Source organism: Papilio machaon, chromosome 13, assembly GCF_912999745.1.
Source record: "Papilio machaon chromosome 13, ilPapMach1.1, whole genome shotgun sequence".
Taxonomy (NCBI): Eukaryota; Metazoa; Arthropoda; class Insecta; order Lepidoptera; family Papilionidae; genus Papilio; species Papilio machaon.
The window spans coordinates 2798701-2815945 of NC_059998.1; the positions used below are offsets into that span (position 1 = coordinate 2798701).

Sequence of the window (17245 nt, forward strand, 5' to 3'; positions counted from 1 at the left end):
GTACGTTGTCGTTCATGTAAATTATTGCATAATATCTGTCGAATTAGCGAGGAGCGAGGATTATGTAAAGTAGCCACGGACCCTTCATTAGTACACTGATAGCCTTAATTACACAGATTTCGGCCAGTCCTTTGGGACGGGAACAACAGAATGTCACAGATAACGAATTTTATTTACCTTTTATTTTGACAACAATAAACCCAGAGTGCGTGTTTGTTAGTTCAAAAACTAGATAAAAATCGTGTTTATTAATAAGTTCAAAACAATTTATTTTTTTTCATTTTAAATTAATTTGTAATTTATAGTTAATTGAGGTTAGAACATGTCATGTCCATATTTTTGGTGGTTGGTTGTAAGTAATAATATGTATTAATATAGGTGAACTTTACAATATGCATGTTTTGTTTTCAGAGAAGTTACCTGGAGAACTTCGGCTATCTGAAGAAGGGGCAGCCTGAAATGGCAAACTTGTTGCTGGGCGACGTCGCGCAGTCCTACGAAGATGACTTCAGGATTGCTATCAAAACTTTGCAGGTGAATTATAATTTTATGAATCGAATCCAAATATATGATAATTTCTATTTACTATTATTACTCGATGGTTTACAGTATATTTATGGTTGCACTTGTCTTATTTCCGTGTGGAAACTTTTAAAAAAACATTATTTTTACTTTGAAATAATTTTCAAAAGTTCTTTTTCAGTTTTTAAGTTGTCAATATTTTTTAACATTCCTTGATGTTTATCTACTACTACTCTTGCATCTCTGCAAAATTACAGGAATTTGGAGGCATTCCTGTGACGGGTGAAATTGATGAAGCCACTAGAGAGTTGATCAAAAAGAAACGTTGTGGCCGACCAGACAGGGAAGAGGGTGATATCGAAGACGGTCGAAGGAAAAAGCGGTTCGCCGTGCAGGGAGAAAAATGGAAGTACACAAACTTAACATGGAGGTAGGTGTACATACAATTTATAAAACAGTGCCATCTAGTGACAGAAGAAGTGTTTAAAACTTGTTTCATGACATTAATAAAACGGCAATAGATGGCGCCTCGAGTAGCGCCATCTAGTAAACAAGTTATCAAACAATTCACCTTACTTTTCGACACAAGATGGCATGATAACTTTCTCAAATAAAAAAACTTAATATAATTTACGTTGATTGTAAATTTTTTACCTTTTTGTGTGAAAAGTCAGAACCCGCTTTGGACGTAATTATGTTTGTCATTGCTTTAGTCTTTAAATATCCAGTTTATCGGTAGTAAATAATACATAAGTATACAAAAAAAATCCATATAATATTTTTCTTGCTCAAATACATATTCCCTTACATAAAAACAACATCTTAAGATATATTTTTTTCACGGATATCACTATGCAGTTTTTTTAGCTAATATCAAATAATATTATTTGCCAGAAATATTGTATTTTATGCCTAATAATAGCAACAATAGTATTTACTTTATCGCCACATAAAATTCACGACAAATAATAGTTAAATCACGGACCTCGTAAATTTTATGACGCTTCGACTTAATTAAAAGAATATATCCATCTGACGCCAAACAGTCCTACTTACAATCTTATTCTTAAATAAACATTTTTTCTTACTTTGAGAATTTTTTTTTTAATTTTTGCAAACTCTGACGATGTCAAAGTTTATGATTTATTGATTTAAAAAAAGAAGTTCAAAAACAACCTAAATAATTCTTCTTCAAAATGGCGAATGTAACATTATGTTAACAAGGAGGTATTTCAAACTTGAATTTAGCTTCGTACATGAAAATGCAGACAAGTTCACCGACGTTCATTTGAAGTGAAAACAACCGCGGAGCACGCGGCTAATTTGAAAAGTTCACAATCACCTACACCAATCTCGGCTTCAGCACAATTTCCTGTCGAATTAATGGTCTGTCAATATTGCACTCTTCCATTACAGTTTCTAGTGCAAACTTCTAATACCAGCAACAATGCCATCTAGTGGTGGTTTTATGTCACTTAGTTTCTAATGCGACCGGCACATGCCAAAACTGGAAAAAGTTTTAATCTTATCCTAGAACTCCACTGCACCGATACTTGTAATAATACATATTGCAATCCTTTTCATTCACTTTGACAAAACATGGACAACAATATATATATTAATGCAAGTGTCTTTGCAGTAAAAACCCACAGTAAACAAGAAACTAAGTAGCACATAAGATAGGTTAGTTTATAAACACAAAAAATCTTTACCTTTAAGTGTAAGTAAAAATAAAAATAAATGCAAAAACATTAAATCAACTAAGTTTTAATTACTTTCGAACTTTGTATACCTACATTGATAGATTGATAGGTATATTTATTATTTAGAAATAATATAACCAACCGGTTTTCCGTCGTTTACATTGCTAATAGAATAGGTTTACGCTAGAACAGCTTGTCTAGTCGGTTTAGATATTAACACAATGAATTGTAAACAAGGCCCGTTATGTTTCAGACATCCGATAACGATAGTTATTACATTGAAATAGCTGTATTGTTTTCCCGGTGTCGTTGACAGCTCAGTGACAGTCGTGTCGCCCCCCGCGGCGACCCGCAGCGCGGCATGACGAGTACCGGCTGTCGTCCACAATAAAAAATGTCAAAGCAGCCATTTAAAAATAATTTTTGAATATTCAAAAATAAAAAAATGTACATGACAAATAATAGTGTAAACTTTCTTTCATTGTAAAGGTTAAACTTGTTAAACGTTCGAGATGCGAATATAGGTACTACGGTTTTTTTTGAATAAATTAAACATCTCTTTGCCTTAAGTTAAGGGTGAGTTCTACTTTTTACTGTCTCAATTTTATTTGCTCTGATGTAAAATGTTTATTTTTTATGAAATATTTTGCTAAATGTTGTGATAATATAGCACATTTTAAATTACCTATATAATTATTTTAACGCAATTTAAACAATGCCGATAGTCGCTGATATATCTTAACGATGTATTAAGAGCATTCGAGGAATAAGTGTCGTCGGAGCTATTAAAGTATATGACGATCCATTATTAATTGTAGTAGCCGGCACACCAACACTGCGCCCTAACTCACCCCTGCCGCCCACCGCCCGCGCCCCTCGGCGTACAGCCCCGCACCACCCCGCCAACCCCCACGGCCTCTCAAACTAGGTTGACGTTTCGATATTGAAGGCATTTCAGAATTTCTATTGCGAGTATACGACGACGACGTAATAAATGCCTTAATATGTGTGAATTTAACACACCTAATAGAATTATCTTTCGAAAAGGCTAAAGGCATTGAAATACTGTATTCTTTAAATATTTCTATTATAAAGTTCTAATAATCTTCTTAAGTAATTTAAGAAATAGTTATTCTACATCACTCGCCCTTAAAGAAACTCATAAATTCATTGTATAACATGACGACGAGTCAGATTCCGATAAGGTTCCGAAATCAGTATCAAATATCAGTTTATCCTACCATTAACATAAGTCATGGCTCATGTAGTACTTAAATTTGAATTGATTATGAATGATGCTTTCCTTCAAACAGATGTACGGTCATTTAAATACATATCTACTGATCATGACCATCTCCTCTCGTGATCGTAAAACTTAATATAGCGTTAAATTCTTGCAAGCTTTGCCGCCGCTAGTGACCGTTTGTATGTTTTAATGCAGAGCCATCTAGCGACGAGTAGTGTTTTAAATCAGACTAAATAAATTTGTAATTCTGGTAGTCTCTGGTAGAGAGATTCAAAGTGAGTGATCTGAATGAATGGATTTCAAACGTAATATGTAAATTGAATTCAGTTTCGTATTGTATAAAAAGAAAAAGGATTAACTAAACCAACATTGTAACGACGTTCAATGGTCACTATAAAATAATCAGTAATCAACATTTGGAAAAGTTAAGGAATTATGCAATTCAAAAAAAACAATTAATATATTTTATGACCTGCGTTTTATGAATTTTGACATATGTCAAATGATTTCTAATAAAATACAATAGTGGCTGAAGTAAAAAAAGAAGAAACAATGAAACTAAAATTTAATATAGTTTGTTAGTTTTATTTAATTATTTTAGAAACATGGACTTAAATATTGACGATAAATATGCGGAGCTGATTTTTCTGACGAAGACTAAATTTCGACAGGCATTCTCTTACGAAAAACAAACAGAAAGCAATTTTCTGTCGTCTAATATTTCAGAGCTGTCATAAGTTTTTTCCCTTTACGTTAATCAGGAATGACAAACAATTTTTATTGCTATAAAAATAACGCTTGATTTTATATTTTTATAGTTGAAATTAGATTTCATATGACATATTTATCATTATATCCTTAGACTCTCCAAACACAAAGCAACGTGAATTGTTGAAACTAATGTTGTACGGTTGCGCGCGCTCCGTACACACAAGTTTGAATCATCGACGCGAATTACCTATTCTGTCAGTGCATAGCGACTACATGTCGACTGTATAGACTTGCACTGGCATCCGGAAAATCGCAGCGACTTTTCTTACAGTGATCTCGACAAACAGGTTGCATGCGACTGGCAACAAAAGAATAAAATGTCGGCGACGCGCACTGTATACGAAACACAATCACATTGTATTACGTAAGTCGATTAGCGACTAAAATCGCTAGGTTCCGAAGATTTACGTCGCCTTGAATTTTCGAACACAAAAGGCCTTAACCTTGTTTATTTCTGAGTCATCTTAGTATAAGTGAATTATTAAATCATTGTTATTTTAATGTAACATAAAAAGTAGATATAATCGTGTGTTTACATTAACGTTATATTGTAAAAAAAAGTGACATGGATTAAAATATGTTATCACACAGCTAACGTCAAGTAATGCACACGCGACAGTAACGATGTGTATCTTTTTAATTAAAGTTAAAGTTGTGTAATTGGTATTGATACCCATTTTTATAAGTCATGTATAAGCCCGGATAGCTCAGTCGGTAGAGCATTGGACTTTTAATCCAAGGGTCCAGGGTTCAAGTCCCTGTTCGGGCGGCTATTTTTTCCTTTTTTTGAAGTTTTTTATTTAAATTTTTTAAGTTTATATGTCAATTGTTTTTATTTTAAACCGAACTATGTTTAACTGAGCAACGGTCGAGCGGCTAAACCAATGTCGTTTGTGATATTTGTCAGGCTGTCCAGTAATTTGATATGCGTAATTGATTTATTTCTTTGAATTTAGACATAATTATGAAATATTTGTAATTTACGTTGCTATTAAGATTACTTGCCAACTATATAGTTTACTAGCTATGCCCGCTACTTTGCCCGCGTGGAAAACTGTCTTCGGGTAGCATTTTTAATGACTTAGGTTTATTATTATACTTTAAATTATAAAATATAACAATATTGTCACACAAACTATCTGTCATCTTCTATTCCATCTTGTTATTTTGTTTTCTTGAGGGTAAAACTTAAGGTTAATTTATAACAAATTAATGGCCTAAAAAATAAATTTCAAGCTTCAAACTATAAAATTGACGATACTTCCATATAAATTTCCATCCTCACTTTCAAACCCTTACAACCTTTCTCAGGCTCTAGGCTATCTGTGTACCAAATTTCATTTAAATCGGTTCAGTAGTTTTTAGTAAGACAGACAGACAGACAGAGTTACTTTCGCGTTTATAATATTAGTAATAATATCAGTGAGGATTAACTATGTACAAAAAGTACTGATGAATATACGTACTATGTTTTGAGTTCAATCCCTCTACCAAATCTATTGATCGTCCCCGGCGTTACCCTGTCGGTACCCTGTCGCTACCCGGTCGTTACCCGGTCGCCTGTCTCTTTGAGGTAATGAAGTGAACTTCCCTTAATGTTACTTTATATTGCTCTTTATCTGTATGTAAGTGACATAATTAGGTTCATGAGATATTAAGTAATTCTCATATGTATACTATGAAATAGTAAGTACACTAAGTTCTTTTGAACTGTAATAGAGTATACTGAAACGAATTGAATGAAGTTATTTCTTACTTCCACTAGCATATACTAACGCTAATTTTTAAGAACATGAGAAGCAATAATTCAATTTTAGTATACTCAATACTCTTATTAAAGGAAACACTTTTTTAACATAATATAGACGTCTCTGGTATCCTTAGCATTCATCCAAGTTTGTACACAAGAAATGTAGGATAAAATAAAAAAATTGCTTACAAAGTAATAGAAACTTTTTGTTTGGACTATGAGATTTTTGATATTATTTTGTCTTAGAAATAGCAATGCATGTATGAATCATTTGAAATAAAATAAAATCTGAGAAGCCTGATAGAATCTGAAAAAAAAGTATCCAATCAAGTTTAGAACAACATTGTGTTGTATAGATGGGTATCGTATTCACAGTACACTTTGGTTGTATTGATTCTTTGATTAGTGGGAAACCATACCGAGCCCCACTCAATAGTTGGAAGTGACGAACGTCGACGCCCTCAAACTAAATATTCTATATTGTATATATATTTGCTAATTACTTTTCTTGGCAAGAAACAAGTAAATTTGACATTGAAAATTAGACTATTAGTCGTGTTAGGGTTGCCAGGTCGCTAAACCTACTAGCCGGACAGAACAGCCAGTTTGACCGGACATTTGGGTAGAAAGATCGGACACCCTATATTCTTTAGGATTATGTCTCAGCATTTATAGGTACACTCTCGTTTGGGAAATGTAAAAAGCCTAACAAAAGCCGGACAACTCGGACGCCGTTTATTTTAGCCGGACACGCAATCAAAAAGCCTACCTATGTCCGGCTTGATCCGGACGCCTGGCAACGCTAGTCGTGGTCGTCTTATCATTGAAATATTATGCCCCCTGTGCTTATCACACCACCAAACAATCTATTTCTTACAATAGATGGCGCTAGTAGTCTTATGATCGTCTTATGATTCTTAATAAAGTTAATTTTTAATAAAAAAATTCTATATTAGAGTTTTGAGCTTTCTCCTCCTTAAGTTATCCTCGAGGACAAGTTTTTCTCTTAGTTATTACTTATTACTTTATTCGTGAATCAAATTGAATGCTATAACATAAGTAGCACGTCTTTCGTAGAATAGGAAGTAGCAAGGAAATCATACATACATAATTGAGATCATACTTCTAAGTTATATCCGCAATGCCAGTCCTTATATTAGTTACATGAAACTTTTCTCTAATATGAAAGTACATGCTTTGAAATACGTAAAGAACTTTGTTCATATGACGCGTCTGTGGCACAGCACACCGACTCAATCCAATCTGATTTCACGCGAAGCAGAAAGTCCTCCCATCTATAAAGTAATTAAATATTTACGTGTTCAAAGTCATTAAACTAAACTTAATAATAATTAAGTCGAAGGCTTTTGCTACGTTTACGAATTATCAAAATAAGCGATATATTTAAATAGAGAACTGTTAATTGAAAAAACAAAAAATTCTAAACACAAACTAAAGATTAACAGATTGTTCGGCTCGTCCGGTGCAATACCACGACCACACAGTAAACAGACGTGAAGTGGAAGTTATTCCGCGTTTCGTCTGTGAGTGTGCGTTCCGGAGGCCTTATTTTAATCACGTATCTCTTACCACTCTTTTCTCATGAAGAAAGGATGTGAAAGGGAAGTGGATTTGATGGAAGAGGGGACGCATAGGAAGAGAAAATATTCTCTTTCTGTGCCTCTTCTCCTCCGTCGATTAAACGTATGCAACGCATCTGCATTTGCCGATGTTTATAGGCACCGGTCGCTTTGCCATTTGTCGAATTCAGGTCGCTTATAATATAAAAAAATAATATACTTTATTAATTGAATAGAGACAATAAATACAAGGCGTTATTAATTAATGAGTATTGGTATGCTTTTGTAGCGAATGACGTTTATTCAATCACTTATTATATGCCTAAAAGTATCGTTATATTTAATATAATAAAATCCTAACCTTCGGTAGTCCTTTAGGTAGGTACTTTGTCACGTATTTAAATATTACTTTATATACATCAAAGCAAATATATGTATTACTATACTACTATTACTACAATATATTTTAAAATTACTGGTCTCTGAGATTAAATTTTAATCCGCACTGAAAGTTCCTTTATCTACTCCTGTAATTTTATTTGAGCGAAAGGCGTTTGTGATAAGAATCGGATTTACACGATGACGTGGCTCGCACCTCAAATTGCTTTAATTTTGACTTATAACATCGAGTTGATAGAGGAGAGATGTCAATTTTATAATTTTCTATATAAAATGAAGGCGTTATTACGTGAGAAACGCCTGTTAATACTTGAAAAGGATAAAAGTATTAAAAATTGATATATTTTTCTAATTTGCCTTTCGAATTATTAAAATAAGCATCTATATAATACCGGATTAATACAGTAGGTGTATGTGGGTTTATTATGTAATACCATTAAGATCTATTGTAGCCTAAACGACTGATGCGATTTTAACGAATGTAGAGTCATTTGTATTCTCCTAAATTTTAAAGCCAGCTTCTTTTTTTTTAATTTATTATAATCTATTACTTATAATCAACATAGAGTAAAAACATTAATGTTTTAATAAATATATTTTACATATAATCTTAGGTAATTTTCGAATCGCAATCCAAGCGGACGCAAAAATAAAGATCGTATTCGAATCGCATAGCGTATTTCCATTTCGTCTGCTTCGTCGCCACGCGTCTTCCAGCGATCTGCTCGCAAGAGGTATTTTCTTTGGCAGGTGGTTTCAATACTTAGCAATACGACGCCGGTATACAAATCAATTTTAACATTTAACATCGATTGAGCATTAAACCTTTAAATAATAAGAGAAGAGCAACTTCAAGTATTTTTTTTACAACTCATGTGTCCGATTATGTTCTAAAAGAGGTTCTATTGAGCTATAAAGTGACTTTTGGCTGTATAAAAATGTAGTTTTCAATTTTCCTTGTTAATAGCTAGTTTTAGTAAGAAGTATCATCGTACCGTTGTTGTTTGAACTGTTGTAGGAGTCAATCGCGCGCACTAACACTCAATGGTACATTTTTAATTAAATGTGCTGACCGGCTTTTCGTTTGGACTCGACCGCGAAGCTGTAGCTCTACATATACTACACAATAAAAATGCCAAACATTTCTGGGTTTGCGTTAAGGCGACTCGAAGGGTGAAGATAATCACACTTTTCGCGAGAAAATGAAATCGCTCAGAATTTTTTTAATAAGTTTTTATGAAAAATTTTATCTTCTTTTTGCTAGTAGTAACATAGTAGATAATTCAAGTTGTAGTGATGTTACTACACTTTCGGAAATCGTTGAATTTGTAATTAGAGTTATTTCCTCTTTAGAAATGTATTGTTTGTGCTCTAAGAATCCTGTGCGTCTGAAATTCCAATTAAAGGGAAGCTGTAGCGAGTTCACAGGTTGGCTGCACGCGGCGATCACTCACTTGCACTTTTAATTAATTTATTTATCGAGTCGCGAATCGACGGCGCAACTCGCGCCGCCGCCCCGCGCCGCCGCGCCCCTTCTCCGCCTATATATACCGTGGAGGAGCGGTGACGTCCGTCAGTTTTCTCGGGGGCGCCACTGGCGCCGGCGCCCTGCCCCTGGGAAATACTTTTAGAAGACGAGTCTCATTATTTTAACATTATAACTTAGTAGTAATGTAGAGGGCTCGGGGCGTGTACGACGGGCCGGCCGAGCGGTGAAGCGGTGACCTTGAGGTAAGTGGGTGCAAGCGCGGCGGTTCGATAGGCCGCGCCGCCCGCCCGCCCGCGGCTGCACTACAGCTGTTTTATTTGATAACGTGTCCTTCCGTTTGCTTAAACTGATTTATTGAGTTACTTCCGTTGCCCCGTTTCCTTTTTTATGACCTGACGTAATTTTAATTTCTATTTGTAACGGTATTTTCATTCTCGTAACTTTCGCTTAAGTTTTAAAATGTTCGTTTCGTCACATGCCTAAAATCAATTAGTAAAAAGTTTCCAAATTTATGTCTAAATTTAACATGAAACAAAAATTTACAGGAAAAATCTTCTCATTTAGTTGTAGAAGAAAAACTTTAAATTTTTACAACTTTGCAACTACGATTTTACTGTAACGTCAACTTAGTTTTCAAAATTAAACTCTAGATTTTATGTACTCGAAAACTCAAATATATATATATATATATATTTGCATACCAAAATATGTTAAAAAACGCAGCCGACCGCGAATCGTGTATTTTTCAGGGCCGTTGATGCGGCACTTCGCGATAACATTCATAATACATGGTGCGCCCCCGGGCTTTGCACCGAACACTAAAAATCGTCTCCCTCATAAATCAAGCAGCCTATGTACAACATACACAGTTGGTTCCCGGCCAAGCACAGCCAAGCACAGTCGAGCACAGGCAAGCACAGGCCAGTAATTATAGTCGCAGGAGCCGTCTCTTAATTTACTTAATTTACCCGCTGCTGAGTAAATCTTACAGTTTAATGGGGTATCTGAATGAAGCGTATTGTCTTCGAACGTCTTTAGTCTGTAATCTACGCGAAGATTAATCCACGAAAATAATCCGGTAATTTTACTTATATATTCTTCACTTCGTTTCACTTTTGTTAAAAACTTATAATTACTGTTATCTGGATCTAATTTTACTAATTAAATTTATGACTAGATATATGAGCAATGTTTTATTTCAAAATATTAAATAGTTATTTAAGTGATATATTATGTTGCGGTTTTATATATTAAAGTATAAAACATGCCGTTGTAGCCTTACAAAAGAACAAGCATAACTTGAAAATGCTTTACAATAGTTTGCGGACTATAAAAGCTTACCGAGCGAAAAGTCCGCCTCAGCGAGGCTACATCAGCTTCATTTTTTTTTCATTTATATACGAACAACTGAATGTCTAAAAGGTTGATTTTCCAAGCCGTAACTATCACTCTATGGTGATAGTAAGCTGAATAAATGTGAAAATTTGAAATCGGTTGAATTTCTTCCTAACTAAAATCAAGGGAAAGCAGTAAAATGGTTTTTCAAAGTATTTTCAATATATCCAACTTTTCATTGCAGAAAGAGAAATTAGTAGTGTTAAATATATGTATGAATATTTTTTAATATCTGATAAATGATAAACCTGAAATTACATTATAATTTATTTCATGATTGAGAATGCAAAAAGCTTTTCAGCGCCTTGACATTAAAAAATGCAATATTACACATTCAAAGACAAGAAACTTAAGAAACAGGAACACTGTAAAATGATTTTGTAAAACTTTCTAGAAGAATTATTAAAAATTCATTCGTCTCCAAAAAATGTATGTACTCGTACAAAGAAAATGAAAAATGCTCAAATATTTAGCGGAAAATTCTCTTTTATAGTTACAAAAAAATTTCACTCCTTTTCTACTGTATGAAAAAGCTTTGGTGGAAAAAATATTGTCAAGCTTTTCACTATACCTTCATAATAAAAAATAATAATAAAAGGATTTTAACTCGGCTCTATAAGTAATGCAAGAGGCTACTATCTCTGCTAATTACTGAAGTGTTTCGTATTAAGGTAAATGATGAATGACCAAAGACAATTGCCACTCTTAGTACTGGAATATCATTTTTTATTATAAAATCCATCGTTGTATCACAAATGTATTATATCATATAAAATAACATACATGTTAACTTTCCTATAAGGCAGTTTGCGATAGGAAATCGATTTAAAATCTATAATCTATATATATAAAAGAAAGTCGTGTTAGTTACACTATTTATAACTCAAGAACGGCTGAATCGATTTGACTGAAAATTGGTGGGCAGGTAGCTTAGAACCAGGAAACGGACATAGGATCATTTTTACCCCGTTTTCTATTTTTTATTCCGCGCGGACGGAGTCGCGGGTAAAAGCTAGTTCAAAGATATAATAACTAAAGAAAAATTCTATTATAATATCTAATTATATTAGAAAACATTAGGAGCTGAACAACGTTTCATTACATTTTTTTTTGTTTATTTTTAAAATTTATGGCCTTTACAGTTTAATGAAAGCTTATAAAGATTGCATTGAGTATAAAAACTTTGGTTCATATTTCGTTATATACGATATGTTCCATTAACAATAAAGCTCCTCCGCATGCATCGCGTAATTTAATTGTTAAAGCGCTAAAGTCCACTATATTTTATGAAGGCAGTCGAAAAGTTTTCATTTTGTGGATACTATTTTCCAGTTTGTTCCATTATTGCTCTTAAACTTTAACACCGTATTTTAACAGATTTAATGTCAGATAACATTAACAAAAAAACAATTAGTAACATGTTTGTTAATTAAAATAAGATTTAAGCCAATTAATTTAACGCTAATATTACAGTTTTTTTCCTTCTAAATTTGTAGTAATTCATGGAGTCACCTAAAGTTTAGATCCGATTACTTCTTTGCCAAACTCTAAAGCAGGATTAAAAATAACTACAGATAATAACAATCATTGGTTTTACGTTTAAAATCCAAATTACCGTTAAAATACAAAACTTTATTTTTGCATAAATAAAAGTTAATTTCAAAACTGAAAGATAAGTAAAATTGTAAAAATTTTACATAGCTTTGCAAATAACGCTTTTAAATGAAACCTGGTGAAATTTTCTTTTCGTTTCAAACGAAATGTTGGAGGTTCCGACTCAATCAAAAATGTTTACCGACGGAGGAAGCTGGTCCAATATTTCGTCCCCTACCGCGGATCTGCATTACCTATTCACGTTAGAATACTGACGTATGCTAAATCGAGCTTTTCATGCTACGGGGAGACCTACCAAAATGTTTTTGGACACGACAGTTTTTTATATCTGTGTCTGTTTTTATGTTTTGTCTTTCCATTGAAATACCAATACATTTTATAATATGAAAGGAATATATTCAAGTTCATAAGAAAATAATTTTGCTTAGTATCATAAAGGTTCATTTTAAATTCTATTTTTAAGCTTTATTAGCTTTATTAGCTATTAAATAATGAATCTAAAATTTTCGCAACTGAATGTTAGAAAAGCTACGCTAAGTTTTTCTTAAGCTTCTAATATTGTTAGAAAATGTTTAAAAACAGTTTGTTTGTGATAACAACGCTGATAATGCAAGCTTTTAACGATAGCTTCAGTCAGGTTTCAGTCGTAAAAATAGTACTAACGATTTTACTGCACTTTTCCAATAGAAGACATCTTATTTAACGACAATTGGTTTTTAAACCTGAAAAATTTATTTTAAAATCATTGTAGCACACATCGTAGCTCTTTCGTAGAACTTTTACCCCTAATTATATTATAAAGACAACGAATAATTAGGCGAATAGCTGTAAGCATCAAAACAACAGCGCGCTGGAAAAGTTAACTGTTATTTTAGAGTTCAAATGCTGTGTTCATATTAACTGAAATTGTAATAATAAGAATAACTTCAAATATAATATACAAAATAACCTTTCATAGTTTAACTGGTCATTATTCTAAATACGTAACATGCTTTGGAATTACTATAAAACAGTTTAAATGTTCGTTAATTACCGAAAATAATTACTTCTAAAAATTATATCAGAAAACCGTAATATTCAAATGGGTTGCAAAATATTTAAAACAGCTCACAAATGCAACTTTTAAATTTTAGCATCAAAAATACTTAAATTTGCGTCCATGGAATATCATGCCGGTATATTTTTGCCGGCTTTTACCAATTGCATTTCTCAGTATGACAAAAGATTTTCCAACGAAGCATATGCCTGATATCCTCGAACAGATGTAGCGGTATTTTTCCATTATCCCGAGCACAAAGGTTCAACGCAACAAAAGTAAACAGCCAGTGCAAAATGTATGCAATGCAAATCACATTCAGCAATTACATCGGCAAGAACAACGCTCCATTTGCACATCTTGCAAACGAAGTCGTCTTTACAAGGATCGCGTTCGTTCATTTGCATTAAAAAGCAGCAAATAGTAAGGCACCGATTGATATAAATTTAACCATTAATTAAGTTTCCTTTATTTCAATAAACGTTGGAACTGATTCCTTGTTAATTGCCGGCCTGCACAATGGACTGCAGAATCAGATGCAGCGAAATTGGTGACTGCAGAATGCAAATTCGCAGCCAGTTAACAACTAACTGACGCAAATGTTTGCGCGTTCGGAGCTTTGCATGTTTTAATTGTTCGTTCCTTTTTACTTATATACAAATAAACAACGACTCTTTTGTCACAGTTCAATGAGCAATAATATTTTAAAAATCTTTTAAAGTAATTAATAATTGCTTCGTGACATTATTGGCACGTATGTCTTTTGATTACAATTTAACAAATTTTGATTGCCTCCAAGATTTTTGGTATCAACTAGATTCCTTTTTCTAATGTTCTCTTATCCTAATTAGCAATTTTTAAGAAAAAAAAAATAGAAGTAAAACACAATGTTATTAAAACAATTGTTTCCCCAAGCAGTAATAACGAATCAACAATCACCATAAATATATGGGTATAATTCAAGTATCGTGCAATGTATACTAAAGGCAAAATGAATGATGTTTTATTTACATAAGTGTGGCTACAGTTTGCAGTGACTGTTTCTGTGCGGCTCCCTGTTATTTCCCCGAGTCGGGCCGGCGCCGTCTTATTATGCAAGGTCATTGTAATCTCACTCACTCTATAAAATCACTCTGAATATTATATCATTATTGTAAACTGTTTCTTCAAACGTAATTGAGTTCGAACCCACTTTAACTCTTAGAATATGTCTATTCTCATGAAATATATTATATCAGTGAAGTAATGAACAACGTTTTATAGAATACATAATTACAATACAATAAATTGGTGAAGAACATAATTATTATGACATGTCGGAATCTCACTGGATTTAATTTGTCCCGCTGTTTGAATTCAAATTAACATTGATTTAAGTATGATAATATTTTGATGAAAGCAGATCAAAACTGCCTCGGTATTATCTATTGTAGGGCCAATTTTATAGATCATATTTGAAATCTATAAATTCTAGATTCATAGTAAGGTACCCGGCTTAAATCGATTAAAGTGAATGAATCGAATTCCGACGTTCAATGTTATTACAATTAATATAAAATCGAAATTTGAAAAAAAGGCAAGCAAATGTCCAGTGTTAAGTTATAAAAATAAGTTTTTTTTATACCCGCCGTAACGAGATCACGTTGATGATCTATTAAAATGGCCCTATAATAATAATATATGAAAATTTCTTGCCAAATTATGATAAAGTTGACAATATTGTCTGTTATATCTTCTTTTATTTGAATAAAAATCGATACGAATAGTCGTCGTCGATACACATAGGACGAATCATCCTTGTACATTGTACAAGCCCAGTTTCAGGTAATCAAAGTTGCGATGCGACAACTCGAATCGATCCCAATCAATTTTCGTTACGCCTGAAAACTTGAACGTATTTGCCGATGTCCGGCGACACATCTCGCATTTCCTGTTGTCTATCCGCAGGCGGTGCCGGACCGAGTTGCATGATGCATGCATTACACTATAACTTTACTTAGAGACAGTTAGTTATGAATAAATAGACTTCAGCTTTTACGATCAAATTTTGATACTTACGACATAAAGAAAGGGCATCAAGAAAATACTAACAACAAATTATTTATACAATTAAGTATGTCGAATCAGCTCAGCTTTATGTTGTGTTTTACAAGTGCTTTGCTTCTGATTTGCTTTTTTTGTTTTTCGAACTAAATATGAAATCAATATAACCTCAAAAAATATTTAACTTTCACATTAAGAAACGACGCGGTCCCTCGCACGAAAATAAAATTTTATCACCACGTATTCATTGCGAAGCAGATTTTTATAAAACCGTTTCACGTTAAAACTCTACACTTGCTAACACATCTGGCAACACTGACAACGTAACGTTCAGCGCGCCATTTTTATTTCATCATAATTCCGTTTTCAATTTCTAGCGGGTGCGGCAGTGGCGGGATTGGTGCGTAAAATTCGCGTAAACATTCGAGCGGTCGTGGAACGGTCGCTACTGTAACCGGTTTATGTTGGCGTAGAGTGTAAAGAGATAAGGTTCTTTATGTGTGTAATCATTTTATGTTACGACAGTCTTCGACGCCCGTCACTGTTATTAAGTTGTTCGTTTTCTTTAAAGTCTTGTACCGTGATTCAAACTTACAATCTTTGTAACGCTTCCTAGTCGACTGATAGCTTTGCAGCAACGCCATCTGTGTTCGGAATTCAAAATTAAAAATTTATTAACAAATTCCTCATGGAAGGTGAATGTGTTTAACGTCAACACGTAAATATTGTTTTATGTTTCGAGTCCGCATTCCTAGATGGATTATTTTGGGAGTCGTTCTCATGTCTTAAGAGATAATTAAATGAATACTTTATTATAAGATAAAACAAACAAATCAGGTGTTTGTGACTGATCCCTGCAGGTCTTACTTGATTTTGCAGTGGAATACGAGTACGTGTTCACGGACTACATAAGTATCAAATCTTACCTTACTGTAAGTATACTAAACACAAAAGAACGACCAAAATTTTAATATACATATATGTATACGATAAAGCAAATTTTCAAAGGATTAATTTTGTGTCCCGTGTTTTCACATTTAGCACACCTATCGTATAATTTGGTGGCGAGTGATTACGAATTTAAGCAGTCGCAGCTAATATGAATGACAACGGGTCGACCTACTCGACATTCATTTCCCTCGGCGCACCTCTCTTATAATAACTTACACGGCTACATCGCCTTAAGATACGAATATATGTATGTCGCTACGGGGCAACGGGGAGCCCCCAATAATATGTTTTCACTAACTCTAAATATTATGATTCTTTTTCTTCACGCCGGCGACTTCAATCAGATTGTGCTCTACAAGTTTATGATAAAAAGAAAATTCTCGATCTGAATAGAAATAAATTAGAAACGGGGCTATAATTTTTGGGCAACTGCAAACACGTTTATACATATCTGATGAAGGTGCAGCTTTTGGCGCCCTATAATCCAGATTCGACCCTTGAATGCGAGCGAACGAGCGGGTGGTCGAGGTTTTAGAGTGGCCCTTCAATCAGCCCTTCGTAGCGGGCGGGTGCGGGGGCGAAGCTCGTGGCGGGGGACGGAGCTAGGGCGGGCGGGGAAGGGTGAGGTACGAGGACGTTTGAGCTCAGGCTCTTTGACACGAGCCACTGCCGCACTCTTCAAGTAATGATTCATTCTGCTGATGACTGACGCAGCTAATGCGTCCATCCCCTTTTCACAGTATTTG

The 17245-nt window shown here is 33.9% G+C and overlaps 1 protein-coding gene and 1 non-coding gene across 2 annotated transcripts in view; both read left to right on the forward strand.

Moving 5' to 3' along the window:
* LOC106717779 (matrix metalloproteinase-2) overlaps nucleotides 1-17245 on the forward strand; it is a 133050-nt gene that overhangs the window by 41364 nt on the left and 74441 nt on the right. The window contains exons 3-4 of the mRNA XM_014511692.2: nucleotides 412-534; nucleotides 780-952. Coding sequence (XP_014367178.2) covers nucleotides 412-534; nucleotides 780-952 — 296 coding nt within the window. The remainder of the gene's footprint in view (nucleotides 1-411; nucleotides 535-779; nucleotides 953-17245) is intronic.
* On the forward strand, nucleotides 4939-5011 carry Trnak-uuu. Its single transcript has one exon. It is a non-coding gene; the product is annotated as a tRNA-Lys (tRNA).